The following is a 27,454-nucleotide window of genomic DNA, read 5'->3' as shown; positions in this document are numbered from 1 at the left end:
TCTGAGTGCTCTGTGGGGGTTACATAAGTTTGGGAACTTTGTTTGTAAACATGCATTCCTGAATTAATTTCATGGATTTTCCCTTTAAACATGTTTCCAGGTGAATACATTTCAAGGTTTGCAACTCTGGTTGCCATGGGAGTTTTCACCATGGGGAACTTCCCCACCCCTGTGTGCACTGTACTGCTGCTATCAGTGTTTAAATCTGCTGACAATTCACCTTTGCCTAAGGGCATAACAAATTCTTCATTTACATTGGGAACTCTGAGAGTGTATTCAGCAGAATACTCATAATCTGAGTTACAATGATCTTCCCCCTTACTAGACACAGTATAGGGGACATCTCCTATTGCTGCTACCTCCTTTACATTAATGTGCTGTCTGATGATAGACACATCCGGCACATTGCTACTTTCTTCCTTTACCACAGAGGCTGTTCTGCTGGTGGTCTGTGTGACCATAGCAGACTCCATGCGCTGCACATTGATGCAGTCCTGCAACATGTAACTTTCCTTAATTTTAGGATCTTGACTGATTAAGTCATTTCTGACTCCTGTAGACTCTGTGTACAGAGTTTCACATACCTCAACACTATTCCTGTTTGGTGTTTCTATCTCAGCTTGCTTGCTGGATGTTATCTCTTCATCAGAGATCTTGACAATTTGATTACAAACTGTCAGGCTTTTCGCTTCTGCCCCAAACTTTTTCTGTTTATTTTTCTGTTTAAGGGACTTAAATAACGAATGCATTTTTGCATTAATGGTCAGGCACGCCTTACGAAGACGTGAACCTGATTCTTCTTTACATTTCTGTTTGGCTTCTAGAGCCGCAGTTCTGCGCATTTTTCTAAATGCTACAGAAAACTTTTGCATTTTTAACATTTCAATGCTAAATTTATATATTCTTTGTTTTTAGTACTGAAGGTATCCTCTCCTTAAGATTGACCGGTGTCTTAAGGTTAAACTCTAATACCTGGTACATTTATACATTTATTTGGAAATACTCTTTTCCACTGTGCACATTTTCTATTCTAGGCCTTTAAATTCTTTATTCTCATTTGTAACCTATTCCACTGTGATCTTGTATTTTGCCAGCAGGCTTATAGCCTTTGGTGCTGCTTCCTAATAGATATTATGTTAGTTAAAATAACGTATATTGCACTAACACATTTATCCTAGGTTATACAGAATACAAAATTGACATTACACAATGGTAATAAATTTTCATAGATACATCCCCACCGTGATTCTGCAGATTTGGTAGCCAGCTTATAGCATCTGCTACTCCTCATAAATATTATAGATCAGATAATCAGATTCAGTAATAACAAGTCCAATTCGTGGTCGCCAATATTGATTTATGGAATCATATTTATGAATATTAATATTTAATATAACATATATGGTTATTAATATATGGATATATTTAAATTAATATGCGTTATCATATATATCTGCAAATATATTATGTCAGGCTTACAAATTAATTGGCTGATAAATATATGCAGTCCTTATATATATATGACTTATGAAATTATGAAGTTAAGATTCCTTAAAGAGAGTTCAAGCTTGAATATTACCGCTCTTTTTATATGATTCTTTATTTACAGGCAGATCAAATCGTACAGAATAAGATATACACAGTAGTGATATATATACTAATTATAATTATATTAAGCTATGCTATGTTTCCTTCGTTACATAACATAAAACAACATGACATAAGTTTCACAAACAGTTTCAATTATTATCATATTTATACTTGCAAGTTAAAGATTGCCATCCCAAGAATCATTCCTTCTGCATGTTCTCCGTGACTTCTCCTCCTGACTGACTTCCTTCCTTCTCCTTCTTCTTCTCCCTCTCCCTCTTCCTTCTAACTCCTAACTACAAGTCTGGTCCTTTTATCTCATATTTTACCAATTCAAACTATCATATTCTCATAGTTTCCAATGGAATAGGTAATTATAGGTTTGTCAGATTCCAAGGTGTAATAAAACAAACATTGAACTGGGCTGTCGTGTCCTGTTCACGGAGGCATGGTGTCATAAAAGTGTGGTGTCCACACTGCCTTAAGCAAGTATAGTATTGTAAAATCTGGAATGTCTTTTCATCCAAAGTTCTGTTGTATTGACAAGTTTTCCTGGGGTCGGTTACACAATGTTTTATCAATGGATGTGATCTCTTTTCATAGTAGTTAATTTATACTCCCTAGCTTTTAACCTTCACTGGACAATAGACAAACCAGTAGATTCTGATCTACTGTAAGCACACCTGTGAATTCCAATGACCAACAGAGCTCTGTCACATACCTATTATCATTTATGGCCTAATACCTTTTCTCTACAATGACTCTTGATCTTACTGTAACCTCTCTGGCCTTATTTATGACTAGAGCAGAATAAACCTGTTCCCTACACTATTTTTTACCATCTTGCTGTAAAACACAAATATACAGTATATCTATATAAACACATACACAAACCTAATCTCTTAAATCAGCTAAACATTACCTCATACATTCAAACTTATTTCATATCTATTCCTTACTATATATATCCAGTATACTGTCCACTATGGTAACATCGCCTATTTATAATGAATTATATTTTGATTCAGACAATATCCATTGCCCTAATATTATACTAAGTGCAGACAATTACCTATAAGGCAACAGTAAGTATGTGTGTGTCGGCAGTATGTAATAAAGTTGTACAAGTCACGGTGTGTGTGTCCTGTTTTTATTTGGGTATTTTTTTTCCAGTAGTACTACAGGTACCAGCGGGCCCGTTTTTCTCCCGCATGCTGGTACTTGTGGTTCTCCAAGTACCAGCTTGCGGGGGAGGCTTGCTGGGACTTGTAGTACTACTGAAAAAAAACAATATTCAGACATTTTTCTCAAGGCTATCAGCCTCCCATCCGCAGCCCTTGGATGGGGGGGACAGCCTCGGGCTTCACCCCTGGCCCTTGGGTGGCTGGGGGGGGGACACCTTGATTGAAGGGGTCCCCACTCCCCCAGGGTACCCCGGCCAGGGGTGACTAGTTGGATATTTAATGCCACGGCCGCAGGGCACTGTATAAAAGTGACCCCCGGCTGTGGCATTATCTGTCCAGCTAGTGGAGCCCGATGCTGGTGTAAAAAATACGGGGGACCCCTACTCGTTTTGTCCCCCGTATTTTTTGCACCAGCATCAGGCGCAGAGCCCGGTGCTGGTTTTAAAAATGCGGGGGATCCGCTGTCAATTTTGACCCCGGATTTTTAAAACCAGGACCAGCTCGAAGAGCCCGAGGCTGGTTATGCTTTGGAGGGGGGACCCCACGCCATTTTTTCCCGGGTTTTTTCCCGTATTTATAAATCGCGGCAAAATCCGGCAAATCAGCCGTTTTTCGCCCGCGGGACTGTCGAATCCGTTTTTCATTGAATATGGTGAATTCCGGCAGCCACCTGCCGGAATTCACCTGTCGAATTGTGTCAAATTAAAAAACGGCGATAATTTGCCGCGATTCGCCGTGAATTGCATATACCCCCAAAAGTCTTATTAAATCTGTTTTGTAGTCACAGACATTTTCCTGGGGTTTTAAAACATATACAGGTTGAGTATCCCTTATCCAAAATGCTTAGGACCAGAAGTATTTTGGATATCGGATTTTTCCGTATTTTGGAATAATTGCATACCATAGTGAGATATCATGGCGATGGGACCTAAGTCTAAGCACAGAATGCATTTATGTTTCATATACAATATACCCCTTATACACACACAGCCTGATGGTCATTTTAGACAATATTTTTAATAACTTTGTGTATTAAACAAAGTTTGTGTATATTGAGCCATCAGAAAACAAAGGTTTCACTATCTCACTCAAAAAATTCCGTATTTCGGAATATTTGGATATGGGATACTCAACCTGTATGTAGTTTATTATGGAAAAAAAAAACATTTTATTTTGTTAGAGTGAAAGACACTTGTAGAATCTATGACAAAGTTTTGAATGGCTATATTGGCTAAGATGCCCCTAGATTATTAGGGCATGGGTGGGCAATAAGCAGAACCCCAGCCGTTGCTGAACTACATATCCCAGCACACCATTCCACTTTTCTCTAACGTCCTAGTGGATGCTGGGGGACTCCGTAAGGACCATGGGGAATAGACTGGCTCCGCAGGAGACATGGGCACTTTAAGAAAGAATTTAGATTCTGGTGTGCTCTGGCTCCTCCCTCTATGTCCCTCCTCCAGACCTCAGTTTGAATCTGTGCCCGGACGAGCTGGGTGCTGTTCAGTGAGCTCTCCTGAGCTTGCTGTAAGAAAGTATTTTGTTAGGTTTTTTATTTTAAGGTAGCTCTGCTGGCAACAGACTCCCTGCATCGTGGGACTGAGGGGAGAGAAGCAGCCCTACTCTCTGAAGCTAGGTCCTGCTTCTTAGGCTACTGGACACCATTAGCTCCAGAGGGATCGTACACAGGATCTCACCCTCGTCGTCCGATCCCAGAGCCGCACCGCCGCCCCCCCTCGCAGAGCCGGAAGACAGAAGCCGGGTGAGCATAAGAAGCAAGAAGACTTCGAAATCGGCGGCAGAAGACTCCAGTCTTCACTGAGGTAGCGCACAGCACTGCAGCTGTGCACCATTGCTCCCACACACACCTCACATACTCCGGTCACTGTAAGGGGGGGGGGCGCCCTGGGCAGCAATTGGTACCTCTTTGGCAAAAGTTTAGCATATATACAGTTGGGCACTGTATATATGTATGAGCCCCCGCCAAGTAAATGTATATTTAAGCGGGACAGAAGCCCGCCGTCGAGGGGGCGGGGCTTCTTCCTCAGCACTCACCTGCGCCATGTTTTTTCTCCACAGCACCGCTGAGAGGAAGCTCCCCAGCCTCTCCCCTGCAGATACACGGTAGAAGAGGGTAAAAAGAGAGGGGGGGGGGCACATAATTAGGCGCAAAAATGAATATAAACAGCAGCTACTGGGTTAACATTAAGTTACTGTGTTATTCCTGGGTTAATAGCGCTGGGGTGTGTGCTGGCATACTCTCTCTCTGTCTCTCCAAAGGGCCTTCTGGGGGAATTGTCTTCAGATGAGCATTCCCTGAGTGTGTGGTGTGTCGGTACGTGTGTGTCGACATGTCTGAGGTAAAAGGCTCCGCTAAGGAGCAGACGGAGCAAATGTGTGTGTAAGGGGTGTCTCCGTCGACAACGCCGACACCTGTTTAGATATGTGTAATTAAGTGCTAAGGTGAATTTATTGCACAAAAGATTAGAGAACAGACAGGGAATCTACCCTTGTCTGTCCCTATGTCGCAGAGACCTTCAGAGTCTCTCAATGCTCACTATCCAAAATAATAGACACTGATATCGACACAGGGTCTACTCCAGTGTCGACTACGATAATGCAAAGTTACAGCCAAAAGGGCAGGAAAGTATTCAATACATGATTATTGTAATAAAAGATAATTTGCATATCACTGATGACTCATCTGTCCCTGACACAAGGGTACACATGTTTAAGGGGAAGAAAGCTGAGGTAAATTTCCCTCCTCTCATGATGAAAAAGAGCGGGAATCTCCAGACAAGAGACTGCAGTTTCCCACAAAGAATTCTCAGGGAGTATCCTTCCCCTACTAGGGCCAGGATACGATGGGAATCTTCCCCTAGGGTGTCACGTTTGCCCAAAAGGTAGCCCTGAATTAACAGCTATCCTCAGGGATCCTGCAGATAGCGTGCACATTCTGGTACACTACTCAGACCTGCGATTGTGTCGGCATGGGTTTATAGCGCTGTAGCATCGTGGACAGGTACCTTATCAGCAGAGATTGAGACCCTAGTATGTATGTGTGTGTGTGTATATATATATATATATATATATATATATATATATATATATGTATGTATGTATGTATGTATGTATGTATGTATGTATGTATATATATTGATATATATATATTAAAGATGCTGTCTTAAGATGTGTTTATATATATATATTAAACATGCCCAAAGAGACATTAGTCTACTGGGTTCTAGAGTCAACGCTATGTCGATTTCTGCTTGACGGGTCCTGTAGAATATGCAATGGACAGGTGATGCCGACTTAAGAGGCATATGGAAGGCTGAGGATTGTGTGGAGAAGGGATCTCGGACCTGGTCTCCACAGCTATAGCTGGTAATTCTGACCTTTTGCCTTATATTCCTGCACAGCCTAGGAAAGCACGACATTATCAAATGCAGCCTTTCGAACACAAAGAAACAAGAAAGTCCGAGGTGCGTCCTTTCTTGCCAGAGGCAGGGGCAGAGGAAAGAAGCTGCACAACACAGCTAGTTCCCAGGAACAGAAGTCCGCCCCGGCCTCTACAAAATCCACCGCATGTCGCTGGGGCTCCACAGGCGGAGCTAGGCCCGGTGGGGGCACGTCTTCGTAATTTCAGCCACAAGTGGGTTCACTCCCTGTTGGATCCCTGGGCAATAGATATTGTGTCTCAGGGATACAAGCTGGACTTTGAGGAGAAGCCCCCTCACCAACGGCCCTGCCGGTTTCCCCCATGAGAGGGAAATAGTGTTAACTGCAGTTCACAAATTGTATCTTCAACAGGTGGTGGTCAAGGTTCCCCTCCTTCAACAAGGAGGGGGTTATTATTCGACCATGTTGTAGTCCCGAAACCGGACGGTTCGGTCAGACCCATATTGAATTTAAAATCCCTGAACATATACCTGAAAAGGTTCAAGTTCAAGATGGAATCGCTAAGAGAGGTCATCGCAAGCCTGAAAGGGGGAGATTTTATGGTGTCTCTGGACATAAAGGATGCATACCTTCATGTCCCCATTTATCCACCTCATCAGGCGTACCTCAGATTTGCGGTACAGGATTGTCATTACCAATTTCAGACGTTGCCGTTTGGTCTCTCCACGGCCCCGAGAATCTTCACCAAGGTAATGGCGGAAATGATGGTGCTCCTGCGGAAGCAAGGTGTCACAATTATCCCGTACTTGGACGATCTCCTCATAAAAGCGAGATCAAGAGAGCAGTTGCTGAACAGCGTATCACTTTCTCTGGAAGTGTAATGGCAACACGACTGGATTCTATATATTCCAAAGTCGCAGTTGGTTCCTACGGCTCATCTGCCTTTCCTAGGCATGATCCTAGACACAGACCAGAAAAGGGTTTATCTCCCAATATAGAGAGCTCAGGAGCTCATGACACTGGTCAGGAATCTATTAAAACCAAAACAAGTGTCAGTGCATCACTGCACTCGAGTCCTGGGAAGGATGGTGGCATCATGCGAGGCCATTCCCTTCGGCAGGTTCCATGCGAGGACCTTCCAATGGGACTTACTGGACAAGTGGTCCGGATCACATCTTCAGATGCATCGGTTAATCACCCTGTCCCCCAGGGCCAGGGTGTCACTCCTGTGGTGGCTGCAGAGTTCTCACCATCTAGAGGGACGCAGATTCGGAATTCAGGACTGGGTCCTGGTGACCACGGATGCTAGCCTCCGAGGGTGGGGAGCAGTCACACAGGGAAGAAATTTCCAAGGTCTGTGGTCAAGTCAAGAGACTTGCCTTCACATCAACATCCTGGAACTAAGGGCCGTATAAAACGCCCTACGTCAAGCGGCCAACCAGTTCTGATTCAGTCAGACAACATCACTGCAGTGGCTCAAGTGAACCGCGAAGGCGGCACAAGGAGCAGAGTGGCGATGGCAGAAACCACCAGAATTCTTCGCTGGGCGGAGAATCACGTAAGCGCTCTGTCAGCAGTGTTCATCCCGGGAGTGGACAACTGGGAAGCAGACTTCCTCAGCAGACACGACCTCCACCCGGGAGAGTGGAGACTTCATCAGGAAGTCTTCACACAGATCACATATCGGTGGGAACTGCCACAGGTGGACATGATGGCATCCCGCCTCAACAAAAAAATACAGAGGTATTGCGCCAGGTCAGGAGACCCTCAAGCAATAGCGGTAGACGCCCTGGTGACACCGTGGGTGTTCCAGTTGGTCTATGTATTTCCTCCTCTTCCTCTCATTCCCAAGGTGCTGAGGATAATAAGAAAAGGAGGAGCGAGAACAATCCTCATTGTTCCAGATTGGCCACGAAGGACCTGGTATCCAGATCTGCAAGAAATGCTCACAGAAGACCCCTGTGGCCTCTTCCTCTAAGACAGGACCTGTTGCAACAGGGGCCCTGTCTGTTCCAAGTCTTACCGCGGCTGCGTTTGACGGCATGGCGGTTGAATGCCGGATCCTAGCAAAAAAGGGCATTCCGGACGAGGTCATTCCTACGCTAATAAAGGCTAGGAAGGACGTGACAGCTAAACATTATCACCGTATATGGCGAAAATATGTTTCTTGGTGTGAGGCCAGGAATGCTCCTACAGAGGAATTCCAGCTGGGCCGTTTCCTTCACTTCCTACAGTCAGGAGTGAATTTGGGCCTAAAATTGGGCTCCATTAAGGTCCAGATTTCGTCCCTATCCATTTTCTTTCAAAAAGAGTTGGCTTCTCTACCAGAAGTTCAGACGTTTGTAAAGGGAGTGCTGCATACTCAGCCTCCTTTTGTGCCTCCAGTGGCACCTTGGGATCTTAACGTGGTGTTAAGTTTCCTGAAATCACACTGGTTTGAACCACTTAAAACGGTGGAGTTAAAATATCTCACGTGGAAGGTGGTCATGCTATTAGCCTTGGCTTCGGCTAGGCGTGTGTCAGAATTAGCGGCCTTGTCACATAAAAGCCCCTATCTGGTTTTCCATATGGATAGAGCAGAATTGCGGACACGTCCACAATTTCTGCCAAAAGTGGTGTCCTCTTTTCATATGAACCAACCTATTGTGGTGCCTGTGGCTACCCGTGACTTGGAGGATTCCGAGTTACTGGATGTGGTCAGGGCTTTGAAGGTTTATGTAGCCAGAACGGCTAGAGTCAGGAAAACGGAGTCTCTGTTTATCCTGTATGCATCCAACAAGCTGGGTGCTCCTGCTTCGAAGCAAACTATTGCTCGCTGGATCTGTAACACGATTCAGCAGGCTCATTCTGCGGCTGGATTGCCGCTGCCAAAATCAGTTAAAGCCCATTCCACTAGGAAGGGGGGCTCTTCTTGGGCGGCTGCCCGAGGGGTCTCGGCATTACAACTTTGCTGAGCTGCTACTTGGTCAGGTTCAAACACTTTTGCAAAGTTCTACAAGTTTGATACCCTGGCTGATGAGGACCTATTGTTTGCTCAATCGGTGCTGCAGAGTCATCCGCACTCTCCCGCCCGTTTGGGAGCTTTGGTATAATCCCCATGGTCCTTACGGAGTCCCCAGCATCCACTAGGACGTTAGAGAAAATAAGATTTTACTTACCGGTAAATCTATTTCTCGTAGTCCGTAGTGGATGCTGGGCGCCCGTCCCAAGTGCGGACTTCTTCTGCAATACTTGTATATAGTTATTGCTGCAATAAGGGCTATGTTATTGTTGCATCAGGGTTGAACTGATGCTCTGTTGTTGTTCATACTGTTGACTGGGTAAGTTTATGATAAGTTATACGGTGTGATTGGTGTGGCTGGTATGAGTCTTACCCTGGATTTCCAAAATCCTTTCCTTGTACTGTCAGCTCTTCCGGGCACAGTTTCTCTAACTGAGGTCTGGAGGAGGGACATAGAGGGAGGAGCCAGAGCACACCAGAATCTAAATTCTTTCTTAAAGTGCCCATGTGTCCTGCGGAGCCCGTCTATTCCCCATGGTCCTTACGGAGTCCCCAGCATCCACTACGGACTACGAGAAATAGATTTACCGGTAAGTAAAATCTTATTTTAGCTTGCCCTGATAGAGGCAGTGCATGCTGGGATGTGTAGTCACAAAGCAGCTGGAGGGATGCTTATTGCAAAGCCGTGATCTACAGCCAAGTGGACTTGCCCAGGATGTATGTAAGGCCTTTATTATGGAAGTCACCTGTACAAGTTATTGCTTAGTGCATTTTAGATTGCCTTTGTTTTTTACTTCAATTCGGTAAACATTAAAGACCTATACATAGAGCAAGGTAAATTGATGTACTAGAAGTACTCAGGTGGCCTAGTGACCAAGATCACAGACAGAATAGCCAAAAATCAACTTCTTGTTCAAATGCAAGTTGCAGAATACCTCTCATTAAAGGTGTCACAGAAGCATTTGTATAAGACACAGCTTAGTAACTCCTTTACAGACCAACATGGGCAATAGGAAACCATGTAGTGCTAGAGATTCAACTATATGCAGCAGGGTTTCTCATTTTAAATCCCTTTAGGTCAATTCAATTACATTTACATGCATCCCAGTGGTACATGGACGGCATCGCCTCTGCATCATAAGTAATTGTTTTTTCCTCTAAGTAGACCTATTATGGAAAAAGCTCCACAAAACATACATTAGGCTAGTGTCTGAGATGGGCACAGTTATATGCAATTGCAATAGCAGCACGAGGTGTTGTGAGTGAATAGAGGCCTCCTGAATGCTTGTGTCATACACTGCTGCAGCATCGGATCACTTGTGTGAACATTGGCCATCTGAGTAACCCTCAGGTTACTTAGGGTGGAGGAGCTGCTGGGGCCAGTGAAGCTGTATTCAAGGATGCAGACACTGGCCTAGCCACTCCCAGAAAATGGGGTGACACAATCCCGTTATATGAAATGCAGCCCAGCTCACTCCACCCCATGCATCCAAACATTGGCAGCCTGTCAATCAGCTTGGGGGCACGGCATGCAAGGATGCAGGACCCGTTCTGCAAATGCATGCGCCCCACCATCTGAGATGTTTGTAAACCATCTGTTTGAATCTGTATTATTATTATTATTATTATTATCATTATTATTATTATTTTGCATAATTTATTATACAGTTGTTGTAGAACAGATGCTTTTATAATTTTCTTTGTTATATTTCTTTGCACAGGCTTGTGTCGCCTTCTGCTTTATCACCATTCCTTCTTTGGTCAGCATCTTCACCCGCCTCAACCTGTATCTTCATTCTGGTCAAGTGGCTCTCTCAAACCAGTGCCTTTCACAAGGTGAGGACTATAAACCAGTGCCTTTCACAAGGTGATCACAATAAACCAGTGCTTTTCACAAGGTGAGCACTATAAACCAGTGCATTTTGCAAAGAGAGCACCATCAAACCGGTGCCTGCTCCAAGGTGAGCACCAACAAGCGTAACAAGGTGAGCACCAGCAAACCAGTGCCTGCTACAAGGTGAGCACCAGCAAACCGGTGCCTGCTACAAGGTGAGCACCAGCAAACCGGTGCCTGCTACAAGGTGAGCACCAGCAAACCGGTGCCTGCTACAAGGTGAGCACCAGCAAACCGGTGCCTGCTACAAGGTGAGCACCAGCAAACCGGTGCCTGCTACAAGGTGAGCACCAGCAAACCGGTGCCTGCTACAAGGTGAGCACCAGCAAACCGGTGCCTGCTACAAGGTGAGCACCAGCAAACCGGTGCCTGCTACAAGGTGAGCACCAGCAAACCGGTGCCTGCTACAAGGTGAGCACCAGCAAACCGGTGCCTGCTACAAGGTGAGCACCAGCAAACCGGTGCCTGCTACAAGGTGAGCACCAGCAAACCGGTGCCTGCTACAAGGTGAGCACCTGCAAACTGGTGCCTGCTACAAGGTGAGCACCAGCAAACCGGTGCCTGCTACAAGGCATGCACCAACAAGCACTATGAGGTGAGCACCAGCAAAGTGGTGCCTTGTACGAGGTGAGCACCAGCAAAGTGGTGCCTTGCTCGAGGTGAGCACCAGCAAAGTGGTGCCTTGTACGAGGTGAGCACCAGCAAAGTGGTGCCTTGTACGAGGTGAGCACCAGCAAAGTGGTGCCTTGTACCAGGTGAGCACCAGCAAACTGGTGCCTTGTACCAGGTGAGCACCAGCAAACTGGTGCCTTGTACCAGGTGAGCACCAGCAAACTGGTGCCTTGTACGAGGTGAGCACCAGCAATCTGGTGCCTTGTACGAGGTGAGCACCAGCAAACCGGTGCCTGCTATAAGGTGATCACCAGCAAACCCGTGCCTGCTTACAAGGCAAGTGCCAGTAAATGCTTCAAGGCAAGCACCAGTAAACCGGTGCCCGCAACAAGGTGAGCACCAACAAATTTGTACCTGCTACAAAGCGAGCACCAGCAAACCGGTGCATGCTACAATGCGAGCGCCAGCGAACAAGAGTGTAGGCCTGATAATTTGAGATGATAATTAATTAGATGGACGTACATAAACCATCCTTCTTATTCCACATAATGTACCTTTATGTGGAACGTCACATAATCCCACCCCCCGTCATTCAGAAGGTAAAGAAATAAAAGTAGCGTAGACAAACTGTGTAAGTTGCTCACATACCTGCATATTATGTTTATATACTACTTTGGTTTTGCAGGCTGTCATATGGAAAGTATATCTCCAATGGGGATGTAGCTATGTGACCGACGGTCAGGAGATCACTGGTCGCAATACCGGCACCTATATCCCGCCCCCCAGCATGCCGACTAGCAGGTACTATTCCCACTCGTGGGTGTCCACGACACCCATAGAGTGGGAATAGAACCTGTGATGAGCGCAGCAAACCACCGAGCCCACAGTGTGGTGAGCGCAGCAAATCCTTAAGGGGCTTCGTTGGGCTTGCCCCCCGCCAGGCATCTCAGCATCGGTATGGTGACCAGCGGTCTCCTGACTGCCAGTCATGTGATACCAACCCCTCCAGTGTATTAAATGCAGAATGTTTTTGCATAAGTCCACAATCATTGGATATGGGGCTGGTATGGAAACCCCAGTTTGTTATAAGTACTTAAGGATTATATTGATGGCTAAAAGCTGTGTTCTTTCTTTCTTTCTTTCTTTCTTTCTTTCTTTCTTTCTTTCTTTCTTTCTTTCTTTCTTTCTTTCTTTCTTTCTTTCTTTCTTTCTTTCTTTCTTTCTTTCTTTCTTTCTTTCTTTCTTTCTTTCTTTCTTTCTTTCTTTCTTTCTTTCTTTCATATTCTGATACAAAGTGGTCATTAAACATAAATATGTCAGTGTAAGATTTGTGTTAGCTAGTAAGAAGTAGAAATTGAATATGATAAAAGTTTTAGTGGTTTTATGTGGCTCAGTAAATCAGTGGCAGGTATTGGCTTCCAGCTTATTTCTAGCTGGATTGCATTGCGGAAATAAATGTGGTCTCGTACTAAGCTTTGGTTCGGCAGAGCAATTTGAAGGTTTCATACTTTCAGGAGACAAACCGCTGTGTATTTGCTTCCTATTGTTCACTGGATCTGGGAAATAAAAATCATGTGCTGTTTGGATGTGACATTTATATGGTCTTTACCAGTAGATGGTATATGTCATGTGAAAATCAAGAAAAACTGTTCCATAAACCCTCCACACTTTCTATAACTAAAAAGCAGCAACCTCTCGAATTTGGCAGAAACTTCCCTTATCAGTCACAGGCTCCAGGCCAAATTCCTGTATATACTGCAGAATGCGCCAGTTTATGTCCCCATCTCCCAGTTCCTGGTGATATCCCACTATATTGCTTCCTTTATTTGGGGACTTAGATGGGCACGTATTACCTATAAAATGCTTTGTAGATCCAGAAGAGAGAGCGGTTTGGGGCCAGTTCCTTCTGGCGCACGCCCCGTTATCCTCCCTCCCTCCGCTGTTACAACAGGCCTGGAGAGTATGGATGCCAGCTGAGAAATTGTTAGGGGATCCCACTATAGATCCCTGCTCTTCCATCAGGAACAATATGTATTTTTCTGAAACCCATAGTCTGCAGGGTAGTTCTGGCTGGATTTCATTTGGGGTATCCGCTATAGGTTAGCTCTATCAGGATGGGATTCTCCACACTTTTGACTACAGGTTGAGTATCCCATATCCAAATATTCCGAAATACGGAATATTCCGAAATACAGACTTTTTTGAGTGAGATTGAGATAGTGAAACCTTTGTTTTCTGATGGCTAAATGTACACAAACTTTGTTTAATACACAAAGTTATTAAAAATATTGTATTAAATGATCTTCAGGCTGTGTGTATAAGGTGTATATGAAACATAAATGAATTGTGTGAATGTATACACACTTTGTTTAATGCACAAAGTTATAAAAAATATTGGCTAAAATGACCTTCAGGCTGTGTGTATAAGGTGTATATGTAACATAAATGCATTCTGTGCTTAGATTTAGGTCCCATCACCATGATATCTCATTATGGTATGCAATTATTCCAAAATACGGAAAAATCCCATATCCAAAATACCTCTGGTCCCAAGCATTTTGGATAAGGGAGACTCAACCTGTATTTGTCTTCTACATATGCCATTCCTAGACACTATTTTTATCGATATTTCCGACTCTGTCACGCCTTGTCTGCACAGTATGGGGGGAGAGGGGGGGGGGGGGGGTTCTGTTCCACAACTCTCTGAATCCCCTGTTCATAAGCTGGTTCATACTATGCCCTGCCATAAGGTTTGTGTTCTTACTCCTCCCTCATCTCCTCCCCTTGGAATGATGCTTTGGGAGCCCTTTGTGCTAAATGGGCAGTAGATCTGTGCACGATTGATGATAAATGGTGGGATCATATCCTTGGATCCCCAAGAGATGCCACGACTTATGCTAGATTTCCGCAGATCCAGCTGTACATTTTACATAGGGTCTACTGGACCCCGAGCAAACTGTTTCAAATTGGAGGATTGGCTTCTGATACTTGCCCTAAGTGCTCTGCTCCAGCTGCTGATTTCTGGCATCTCCTCTGGTTGTGCCTGGAGGTTGTCCACCTTTTGGGATGAAATAATGACCTGTATACATCACCTTCTTACACTGTCCCGTGTGTATAACCCATACTTGGATGGGCCACGACCATCCCTCATCTGCTGCTAGGGGTGCGTTAGTTAACACTACACTTTCCCATGAGATTTTTTTCTATACTAAACGTAAATGTCCAGTGAAATATGATAAGGTGTGGGGCTCTGGAGGAACTCTCGGTATCTTATTGACACCACTTCTTAAATTCTGTTGTCTGTGGCTCCTTCAACAACTCTATGCTTACGACACGCACCAACCTGCCTCCATGTATACCTGCATGTAGACTTGTTCTCAAGTATATTCATATGCAGGACTATTACTATTTGTCTATGGATTACATAGATTTTTTTGAATCCTAACATGAAATCTGTACTCCTTCATCAACGTAGTTTCCTCCTTAATGAGAGAGTTTTGTATAGACCAGGGGTTCTCAAACTCGGTCCTCAGGACCCCACACAGTGCATGTTTTGCAGGTAACCCAGCAGGTGCACAGGTGTATTAATTACTCACTGACACATTTTAAAAGGTCCGCAGGTGGAGCTAATTATTTCACTTGCAATTCTGTGAGGAGACCTGCAAAACATGCACTGTGTGGGGTCCCGAGGACCGAGTTTGAGAACCTGTGGTATAGACTATGCTCTTAGGTTTACTCATGTCAGCATTTCTGATCTGCTAATGTTAACACGTGAAATGCACATATAATACATGATTAAAAAAAATAAAAAACAAAAAAACATCTCCATCCCATTTCCGTACTCCACTTCCCAACACGAGCTGCTTTGTGTAGCTCTCTATGATTAGCGCGGATTGTGGCTGGTAACGGTGGGATTTCTCTCTGCCCCAGTAGGTTCCAGCTGCTAGTATAAATAAGCTGACACAGAGCTGACTCTGGCTTTTGGAAGAACAGCTATTAGCAGGTCTCTTTGTGTTGGATCTGATACTATGGTTCAGCTGGGACAAAATGAAAATATACCACGGAGTAAGTTTTCTTTTGAGTAATTAATCTATGGCAACAAAAGAGCTGCAGAGTCAGGTGTTCTGTGTCTGTTACCCTTGTATGTTATGTAACTGTGCGTCGGTGCATCCTGCTCTGTAACATCACCTTAGAAGCAGTTCTATCAGAGAGGCAGTCCTGCCTTGTTGTACTTTAGGAGAGATATGTTGAACCTTCTAAAGCAGGCAGGTGGAGCAGTTGCCCACAGCAACCAATGAGCTGCTAGCTGTCACTTTATACCAGGGGTGGGAAACCTTTTTTCTACCGAGGGCCATTTGGATATTTATAAAATCCTTCGGGGGCCATACAAAAATTTTCAACTTAAAAAATTACCCTGCCCCCCAGTAGGTCTGCCCCTTAGAGGTACTGTGTGTGCGCACCGGAGGCACCCGCGCCAAAAAAATGGGTGTGGCCAGTTAAAATGGGACGTGATACACATGCCCCCAATAGTGCAGTGCCAGATCCACAATTGCCCCCACAGTGCCAGGTATACAAATGCCCCTCACAGTGCCAGGTATACAAATGCCCCTCACAGTGCCAGGTATACAAATGCCCCTCACAGTGCCAGGTGTACAAATGCCCCCCCTACAGCGCCAGGTGTACAGATTCCCCCCCACAGTGCCAGGTATACAGATGCCCCCCCACAGTGCCAGGTATACAGATGCCCCCACAGTGCCAGGTATACAAATGCCCCCACAGTGCCAGGTGTACAAATGCCCCTCACAGTGCCAGGTGTACAAATGCCCCTCACAGTGCCAGGTGTACAAATGCCCCTCACAGTGCCAGGTGTACAAATGCCCCTCACAGTGCCAGGTGTACAAATGCCCCCCACAGTGCCAGGTGTACAAATGCCCCCCCACAGTGCCAGGTATACAGATGCCCCCCCCCCCCCCCCCACAGTGCCAGGTATACAGATGCCCCCCCCCCACAGTGCCAGGTATACAGATGCCCCCCCCCCCACAGTGCCAGGTATACAGATGCCCCTCACAGTGCCAGGTATACAGATGCTCCCACAGTGCCAGGTATACAGATGCCCCCACAGTGCCAGGTATACAGATGTCCCCACAGTGCCCCCCCCCCCCCCCCCCTCGTGCTTCTTACCGCTCCTTTCGGCGGGACACGGAGGAGAGCGCGGCTATGTTGGGCTGTGGCGTGTAGGACTTGAAACCAGCCGCCGGTTCGAGAGCCAATCAGAGCTCGCAGGCCGGCAGCCGCGGCTCCTGATTGGCTGCCGGTCCGCGAGCTCTGATTGGCTCACGAACCGGCGGCTGGTTTCAAGTTCTACACGCCGCCGCCGCGCTCTCCTCCCTGTCCTGACACTGACAGCTGAGACACGCTGCCGCCGGACTGAGCTGCGGCGTGTCTCAATGAGAGAAGCGGGTGGGCCGGAGCAAATGGCCCCTGCTTTATACAATGTAATTAATACATGAGAGGTAGAAGTTGATTGCTTTCTATGGGCATCTTCTCCACTCGTCCTCTTTAGAAAGTTTGATACATCTCCCCCTGTGGCTTTGACATTAACTTATACTCGTCACCTACACACAGTTGTGTCAACCACTGACCAGTATTCGGCCCCTACATGTCAAACCTTGGAGAGTGATGAATAGCGTGGTGATAAAGAACCAGCCAATCCGCTCCTAACTGCCATGTAACAGGCTGTGTTTGAAAAATAACAGGAGTTGATTGGCTGAAACTTTATCACCGTGCTATTTATCACTGTCCAAGGCTTGATAAATCTGGGCTGGTATGAATGTGGTCTCCTTATTAGGAATTTTGATGTACCTTTTGCAATCTTATACCCCTTTTACACTGCCACAGTAGTCTGTGTTATTGCCATTTCGGCCCAGGTCGCTGCTCAGTGTAAAAGGGTCCCTGAAATAGCCCGGGTCAAGTGACCCTGGAATGCAGGCCGGGCAGGGCACGGAGGTAAGGGCACATCGTCGCTGTGTGCATTTAAAAAGGCATGGCCGGCCACGAAGAAGGGTGTGTCCAACACTTATGGAGGTGCTGGCCTTCCCCCCCAAGCTCTCGCTGCATCTGTTTACTAGGCGGTGATCGCTACACCACAACCGTCACCTTACCACATTTACCTACCCATCCCATCAATTCATCATCAGGCTGGATGGTTGTTTTGATTACCAGATTTCGGTACAGTTTATATTAGAGATGTGCACCGGAAATTTTTCGGGTTTTGGTTTTGGATTCGGTTCCGCGGCCGTGTTTTGGATTCAGACGCGTTTTGCCAAAACCTCCCTGAAATTTTTTTGGTCTGATTCGGGTGTCTTTTGGATTCGGGTGTTTTTTTACAAAAAACCCTCAAAAACAGCTTAAATCATAGAATTTGGGGGTCATTTTGATCCCATAGTATTATTAACCTCAATAACCATAATTTCCACTCATTTTCAGTCTATTCTGAACACCTCACACTTTACAATATTATTTTTAGTCCTAAAATTTGCACCGAGGTCGCTGGATGGCTAAGCTAAGCGACACAAGTGGCCGACACAAACACCTGGCCCATCTAGGAGTGGCACTGCAGTGTCAGGCAGGATGGCACTTCAAAAAAATAGTCCCCAAACAGCACATGATGCAAAGAAAAAAAGAGGCGCACCAAGGTCGCTGTGTGACTAAGCTAAGCGACATAAGTGGCCGACACAAACACCTGGCCCATCTAGGAGTGGCACTGCAGTGTCAGGCAGGATGGCACTTAAAAAAAATAGTCCCCAAACAGCACATGATGCAAAGAAAAATGAAAGAAAAAAGAGGTGCAAGATGGAATTGTCCTTGGGCCCTCCCACCCACCCTTATGTTGTATAAACAGGACATGCACACTTTAACGAACCCATCATTTCAGCGACAGGGTCTGCCACACGACTGTGATTGAAATGACTGGTTGGTTTGTGCCCCCACCAAAAAAGAAGCAATCAATCTCTCCTTGCACAAACTGGCTCTACAGAGGCAAGATGTCCACCTCATCATCATCATCCTCCGATTCCTCACCCCTTTCACTGTGTACATCCCCCTCCTCACAGATTATTAATTCGTCCCCACTGGAATCCACATCTCAGATCCCTGTGTACTTTCTGGAGGCAATTGCTGCTGGTGAATGTCTCCACGGAGGAATTGATTATAATTCATTTTGATGAACTTCATCTTCTCCACATTTTCTGGCAGTAACCTCGTACGCCGATTGCTGACAAGGTGAGCGGCTGCACTAAACACTCTTTCGGAGTACACACTGGAGGGAGGGCAACTTAGGTAGAAGAAAGCCAGTTTGTGCAAGGGCCTCCAAATTGCCTCTTTTTCCTGCCAGTATACGTACGGACTGTCTGACGTGCCTACTTGGATGCGGTCACTCATATAATCCTCCACCATTCTTTCAATGGTGAGAGAATCATATGCAGTGACAGTAGACGACATGTCCGTAATCGTTGGCAGGTCCTTCAGTCCGGACCAGATGTCAGCACTTACTGCTCTGCATCACCGCCAGCGGGTGGGCTCGGAATTCTTAGCCTTTTCCTCGCACCCCCAGTTGCGGGAGAATGTGAAGGAGGAGCTGTTGACGGGTCACGTTCCGCTTGACTTGACAATTTTCTCACCAGCAGATCTTTGAACCTCTGCAGACTTGTGTCTGCTGGAAAGAGAGATACAACGTAGGTTTTAAATCTAGGATCGAGCACGGTGGCCAAAATGTAGTGCTCTGATTTCAACAGATTGACCACCCGTGAATCCTGGTTAAGCGAATTAAGGGCTTCATCCACAAGTCCCACATGCCTAGCGGAATCGCAATGTTTTAGCTCCTCCTTCAATGTCTCCAGCTTCTTCTGCAAAAGCCTGATGAGGGGAATGACCTGACTCAGGCTGGCAGTGTCTGAACTGACTTCACGTGTGGCAAGTTCAAAGGGTTGCAGAACCTTGCACAACGCTGAAATCATTCTCCACTGCGCTTGAGTCAGGTGCATTCCCCCTCCTTTGCCTATATCGTGGGCAGATGTATAGGCTTGAATGGCCTTTTGCTGCTCCTCCATCCTCTGAAGCATATAGAGGGTTGAATTCCACCTCGTTACCACCTCTTGCTTCAGATGATGGCAGGGCAGGTTCAGGACTGTTTGCTGGTGCTCCAGTCTTCGGCACGCGGTGGCTGAATGCCGAAAGTGGCCCGCAATTCTTCGGGCCACCGACAGCATCTCTTGCACGCCCCTGTCGTTATTTAAACAATTCTGCACCACCAAATTCAATGTATGTGCAAAACATGGGACGTGCTGGAATTTGCCCAGATGTAATGCACGCACAATATTGGTGGCGTTGTCCGATGTCACAAATCCCCAGGAGAGTCCAATTGGGGTAAGCCATTCTGCGATGATCTTCCTCAGTTTCCGTAAGAGGTTGTCAGCTGTGTGCCTCTTATGGAAAGCGGTGATAGAAAGCGTAGCCTGCCCAGGAACGAGTTGGCGTTTGCGAGATGCTGCTACTGGTGCCGCCGCTGCTGTTCTTGCTGCGGGAGGCAATACATCTACCCAGTGGGCTGTCACAGTCATATAGTCCTGAGTCTGCCCTGCTCCACTTGTCCACATGTCCGTGGTTAAGTGGACATTGGGTACAACAGCATTTTTTAGGACACTGGTGACTCTTTTCCTGACGTCTGTGTACATTTTCGGTATCGCCTGCCTAGAGAAATGGAACCTAGATGGTATTTGGTACCTGGGACACAGTACCTCAAACAAGTCTCTAGTTGCCTGTGAATTAACGGTGGATACCGGACACACGTTTCTCACCACCCAGGCTGACAAGACCTGAGTTATCCGCTTTGCAGCAGGATGACTGCTGTGATATTTCATCTTCCTCGCAAAGGACTGTTGGACAGTCAATTGCTTACTGGAAGTAGTACAAGTGGTCTTCCGACTTCCCTTCTGGGATGACAATCGACTCCCAGCAGCAACAACAGCAGCGCCAGCAGCAGTAGGCGTTACACTCAAGGATGCATCGGAGGAATCCCAGGCAGGAGAGGACTCGTCATACTTGCCAGTGACATGGCCTGCAGGACTATTGGCTTTCCTGTGTAAGGTGGAAATTGACACTGAGGGAGTTGGTGGTGTGGTTTGCAGGAGCTTGGTTACAAGAGGAAGGGATTTAGTGGTCAGTGGACTGCTTCCGCTGTCATCCAAAGTTTTTGAACTTGTCACTGACTTCTGATGAATGCGGTCCAGGTGACGTATAAGGGAGGATGTTTCTAGGTGGTTAACGTCCTTACCCCTACTTATTACAGCTTGACAAAGGCAACACACGGCTTGACACCTGTTGTACGCATTTGTGTTGAAATAATTCCACACCGAAGAGGTGATTTTTTTTTGTATTTTGACCAGGCATGTCAATGGCCATATTCGTCCCACGGACAACAGGTGTCTCCCCGGGTGCCTGACTTAAACAAACCACCTCACCATCAGAATCCTCCTTGTCAATTTCCTCCCCAGCGCCAGCAACACCCATATCCTCATCCTGGTGTACTTCAACAGTGACATCTTCAATTTGACTATCAGGAACTGGACTGCAGGGGGCGTGCAAATGGTGGAAGGCGCAAGCTCTTCCCGTCCAGTGTTGGGAAGGTCAGGCATCGCAACCGACACAATTTGACTCTCCTTGGGGATTTGTGATTTAGAAGAACGCACAGTTCTTTGCTGTGCTTTTGCCAGCTTAAGTCTTTTCATTTTTCTAGCGAGAGGATGAGTGCTTCCATCCTCATGTGAATCTGAACCACTAGCCATGAACATAGGGCAGGGCCTCAGCCGTTCCTTGCCACTCCGTGTCGTAAATGGCATATTGGCAAGTTTACGCTTCTCATCAGACGCTTTCAATTTTGATTTTTGGGTCATTTTACTGAACTTTTGTTTTTTTGATTTTACGTGCTCTTTACTATGACATTGGGCATCGGCCTTGGCAGACGACGTTGATGGCATTTCATCGTCTCGGCCATGACTAGTGGCAGCAGCTTCAGCACGAGGTGGAAGTGGATCTTGATATTTCCCTATTTTAACCTCCACATTTTTGTTCTCCATTTTTTAATGTGTGGAATTATATGCCAGTATCAATAGCAATGGCCTACTACTATATATATACTGGTGGTCACTGTCAGCAAACTGCAAAACTAAAATGCACCACAGGTATAGAATCTAGATGGATAGTATACTTGACGACACAGAGGTAGGTAGAGCAGTGGCCTTCCGTACCGTACTGCTATATATACTGGTGGTCACTGGTCAGCAAACTGCAAAACTAAAATGCACCACAGGTATAGAATCTAGATGGATAGTATACTTGACGACACAGAGGTAGGTAGAGCAGTGGCCTTCCGTACCGTACTGCTATATATACTGGTGGTCATTGTCGGCAAACTGCAAAACTAAAATGCACCACAGGTATAGAATCTAGATGGATAGTATACTTGACGACACAGAGGTAGGTAGAGCAGTGGCCTTCCGTACCGTACTGCTATATATACTGGTGGTCACTGGTCAGCAAACTGCAAAACTAAAATGCACCACAGGTATAGAATCTAGATGGATAGTATACTTGACGGCACAGAGGTAGGTAGAGCAGTGGCCTTCCGTACCGTACTGCTATATATACTGGTGGTCACTGTCAGCAAAACTCTGCACTGTACTCCTCCTATATAATATACTGGTGGTCCCCAGTACCCACAATAAAGCAGTGTGAGCACAGATATATGCAGCACACTGAGCACAGATATGGAGCGCTTTTCAGGCAGACAACGTATACTGGTGGTCACTGGTCAGCAAAACTCTGCACTGTACTCATCCTATAGAATACTGCTGGTCCCCAGTCCCCACAATAAAGCAGTGTGAGCACAGATATATGCAGCACACTGAGCACAGATATGGAGTGTTTTTCAGGCAGAGAACGGATAAAACTGGTGGTCACTGATCAGCAAAACTCTGCACTGTACTCCTCCTATATAATACAGCTGCTCCCCAGTCCCCACAATTAAGCAATAAGCACAAATATTTGCAGCAACATTAATAAACTGAGAGGACGCCAGACACGTCCTCTCCCTAACATTTCCAATGCACGAGTGAAAATAGCGGCGACGCGCGGCTTCTTATATAGAATCCGAATCTCGCAAGAATCCGACAGCGGGATGATGACGTTCGGGCGCACTCTGGTTAACCGAGCCATACGGAAGAATCCGAGTATGCCTCGGACCCGTGTAAAATGGGTGAAGTTCGGGGGGGTTCGGTTTCCGAGGAACCGAACCCGCTCATCACTAGTTTATATATTGTCCTACTGAACAATGTTTACTGGTGACATGGGGGTATATTTACTAAAGGTCGATTTTGTTTGTTTTTGTTCGGATTTAGATCGATGTTAAACTATTTTAATCGATGTTGGGCTTCCAGTGTTTAAACACACATTTACTAAGATGTAAAAATGAATATTAAAAAATCATCTGCTAGTAAACCCTGGAAGCCCAACATCGATTAATATCGATTTAACATTGATTTAAAATCGAACAAAAACAAACAAAATTGACCTGTAGTAAATATACCCCATGGATAACTGTGCCATTACGATGGTGACCAGTAACCACATTACCTAGCTATAAAGATGCAGTCTGACCTCACCACTTGGCTCTGACCGTGAGCTACATAATTGTTTTACTCGCAGAGAATTTTAGTGACTGCTATGATTAATTTCTAGTGATGTAATGTGATTTCTCTCCAGGGTGCATTCCCTATGGCCTGACCACTCCTATAGACATTTACCAGGCACTCTGATATCCTGCACAAAGAATTTCTTAAACTTAGCAGCTCCGGTATGTGATTTACGTGAGGCCTCTTGTGTGCCTACACTGTGCAATTACAGGCAGTGGTTCATAATGGGGTTCAGTTCTGCGAGATTGTGCCCTGGAACTATGTAAAGAAATTCTGGAAGTCGTTATTCATTGTGGTTCCATAACTATTATTATTCTGAAAAAATATTGACACAATGTTATATAAATTAGCAGTATGTATTATATTTTAGCATTATGTAGAGGCAACAGACTGAGTTGCTGTACGTCTAGCAGCGCTAATAATCTCTTGTAGTTCTATAAGCACAGGTCATAAGAACTTTTTTGTGTAAACCATAATGTAACTGTATGAGCACAGATTGTCCTGCAGACTGACCTCCGCTATCTGCTTCCTTGTCTGAGTTATGATGATGTGAGATGAGTGGCTCTGGCTGCTGTGCCTTTCCGCTTGGCGAAACGCAAACGTTCTGCATCCTGAGTACTGAGACTTTGTAGTTAATGAAAACTGCTTCTACCTGCCTCACTAAGAGCACTTTATCTCCTAAACCCAGCATCCAGAAACACTTCCTGACATCAGCCACATGGACCACTGCCTCCAGAGGCCAGTTTATCATGGAAACAGGAGAAGGCGTGCATGACTCTACCAAGCTGTAGCTTTATAACCAGCTGCTTTATTCAACAAGAAATCCTGTACACACACATTGAAAAGAACGTTTTGAACAGAAGTTGTCATGTCTGTACGTGATTTTTGTGCATACAACCATGGACGGGCAGACTAATTTGTAAGTGTCCAGAACGTTGGTACCTGTCGTAGATGCCATTGCAAGTGCGCGCTAAAGTTACCCAGGGAGAGTATCATTTTTCTAGATTTTGTCATTTGCCATAATTTGTGACAGGCACATATTATATTTTTCTGCATATATTATATTTTTCTATGGTGTATGTATTTTGTATATGCACACACTTAGGCTTGGTATATAGCTATATACCAAAACTTTGGGAGTATGAGGATTTATACTCTGATATACAGTATGCAGCAACCATGACCCCACTTCCAGCCATACATTTTACAGTGATAGCCCTTCCACTCAGACAGCTTCCAGCTATACACTGTACAGGGATACTGCACTACGATGTTCTCATTGCTAGACATATGTTGTACTGTGATACACCATTGAGAGCCATATAATGTACCGAGGGATTGGGTATGAAATCCCGGCGGACGGGATGCCGGGTGTCAGTATCCTGACACCGGCATCCCACCCGCCAGAATGCCGGCAGCGGGGCAAACGCAACGAGTCCCCTTGCAGGCTTGCTGCGCTCGCCACGGGATCTATTCCCGCTCTATGGGTATCGTGGAGTAGAATAGTTGTGGCGAGTGCTGTCGGGATTTCGGCTGTCAGGATTTTGGCGTCTGTATCCTGAATGCCGGGATATTTACTACATCCCGTACCGAGGTCCCACCATTGCCAGCCATATGTTGCACAGAGAATGGTTTTTTTTGGCAGGTATGGTTCGCACAAAAATAACTCTGGGGTCTATTCATGAAGCAGTGATAAGAGTAGAGAAGTGAGCCCGTGGAGAAGTTGCCCAGGGCTACCAATCAGCTGTTCTGTACAATTGTATAGTATGCAAAATATAAATGTTACTACAATACTGATTGGTTGCCATGGGTGACTTCTCCGCTGGCTCTCTTCTCCACACTTTTCACTGCTTCATGAATAGACCCTTCTGTTTGTCATATATTGTAGAAATAACACCTGTTATCATTTGCATGCTGCATACTGACATACCCCAATCACCATGTAAAGTAGACCTATAGAAGAGATTCATTGCTAGCCATATACTGCATGTATACCCCTATTGCTATCCCTATACTGCACAGAGATAACTCACTAACTCTTGTACTCCCTGCCCTCAGTGTCTGTAATCTGACAGTAGGCAAGTAACTCTGAAAGATGTTTCATGCTGTATAGCCGCCGTGAAGTAGTGATAGCAGAGTTTATGGCAAGGGGAAGTAGTTAGTGGCCAATTTTTGTGTTGTGGCCAGGACAGTGGCTCGCCCTTAGAAGGAAGGATTGGATTTCATCTAGTCAGTAGCTGCATTAAGTGCAGGGTGCAGTAGTTTGAAGCTGTAGAGACTAATTTACACCAGGGCTATCCAATTAGTCCAGAAGCACTGCAGCTGGCAACACATATTGAGGGATTTTTTTGTGACCTCAGCAGGCTCCAAAAATAAAAATACCCAATAATTAGCCCAGGCAGTGAAAAAACACAAGTCCGTGAACTCAATATGAGTTCTATTGGGAGAATTGCCAGACGGAGCAATTAAATTGTTAAGCAGAAATGTATGAAAAGTGACCTGTTTGGGTGCCTTTATGCGACGTGTCCAGTACTTTGGTCAGGTTTAGCTGTTTTACGCAGCGAAAACCGACACTTATGGGTGCGATGACTGACAAAGCCTAATATATATCCTATATTAAACACTCTAAAAGGTTAATGAACACAGTACGCAATTGGCGTATGGAATACCGTAAGAGTACGCACGTAGCGTAACAAACGCTTAGCCGTGGACGAGACGCACGAGCGGCACGTTCGCTCACGGCTTAAAACGTAAAGGCAAGCACGCTATAGGCTGCCGACTAACGTAATGATACGCTATCAGCGTAGCGGACGCTCGAGACCACGAGGAGATCACGAGCGGCGCTGACGCTCACAGAGTTAAACCTTTGTAACAATATCATAAACAATGTACTTAAATTGTAAACCTTTGTGCAGTGATAAGGTGTAAATGCAACACAGTGTAACTTTGTTAGTTTAAAAGCTGTATGAGCGACTCTTACGCTCTGAGAACCCTTTAGCAATATAATAAACACTCAAATACCGGTCTAAGGGTCTAACATCTTTTAAGGGAGAGAATGAACGTTCAATCGCAAAAGAATACACAATACAAGTTATACACTATCAAACTAACATAAAATACCTAACCGAGTTACTACACGTTAAAATACAACAAAGACACAATTACATTTAAGGGGGAAGGAGAGAGAGAATGGCTTACAACAAAATAGGAGATAAATATGGTTGCAGAGAACTTACGCACAAGGGGAACAATCGCAATAGCCTTTCTGGATATCCAGCTCCCGATTATCAGTGATGAGAACCGTTGAGAAGAGTAGAGAGCTGGCCCAGATCGGCTTCTCTTTTTATACACTACACACAATACAGTACAATGGTCCCTACATTCTTATTGTTCATTGGACACAGGAATTCGTCTTCGCATCATAACAAAAGGTCATAGGTTGGTTCATACAGGTGGGCTGTGACTATTTCAAACTGCTCAGGTTGGAGGGAAACTGGGTTTCCCGACGCATGGGTAATAAAGTGCAAATATAGTAAATGTCCATAAACTTCTTATGTCCATAACTATATGCACGAGCGAGTAATCCGCTTCAAACCGACACCGGAATATTGCTAATTATATTCTCTTCCGATGGATACTAAACACCACTGTGTGACCCCTGTCTGAGCCTTCGTATCAAACAAAGAGGAATCTCTTTGTCCCCGATCATGCTACATGAACTAAACTTTCAGATTCTATCAAAGGGACCATAATCTACAAAATACATTATATGACTAAAATATGTAACGATCGAGTCGCCCGCTAGACGCACACAAACTCTACCGTAAATGCGCATACTGTGCGGCCGCGAGTGCACGCGACCGCGAGTATACGCACGCACGGGAGGGCTCATGCACGTGCAGCGGGCACACGCATGAGGTGCATATATGGCAATGTGCAGCGTGATATTTTTCTGACTTTGACATGACCATGGAAAAGAAAAAATAACATTTGAATACGGGACCCCCCAGGCCACCTGGTTGCA

General features: G+C 45.5%; 1 protein-coding gene across 1 annotated transcript in view; it reads left to right on the top strand.

Moving 5' to 3' along the window:
- Positions 1–27,454, top strand: part of VPS35L (VPS35 endosomal protein sorting factor like) — a 154,104-nt gene that overhangs the window by 94,287 nt on the left and 32,363 nt on the right. Inside the window, exon 26 of the mRNA XM_063934448.1 lies at positions 10,899–11,013. Within this exon, the coding sequence (XP_063790518.1) occupies positions 10,899–11,013 (115 nt within the window). The remainder of the gene's footprint in view (positions 1–10,898; positions 11,014–27,454) is intronic.

The sequence above is a fragment of the Pseudophryne corroboree genome, chromosome 7 (assembly GCF_028390025.1).
Source record: "Pseudophryne corroboree isolate aPseCor3 chromosome 7, aPseCor3.hap2, whole genome shotgun sequence".
Classification (NCBI taxonomy): Eukaryota; Metazoa; Chordata; class Amphibia; order Anura; family Myobatrachidae; genus Pseudophryne; species Pseudophryne corroboree.
The sequence above is the reverse complement of the archived record's forward strand: the minus strand, read 5'-3'. Positions and strand labels throughout refer to the sequence as shown.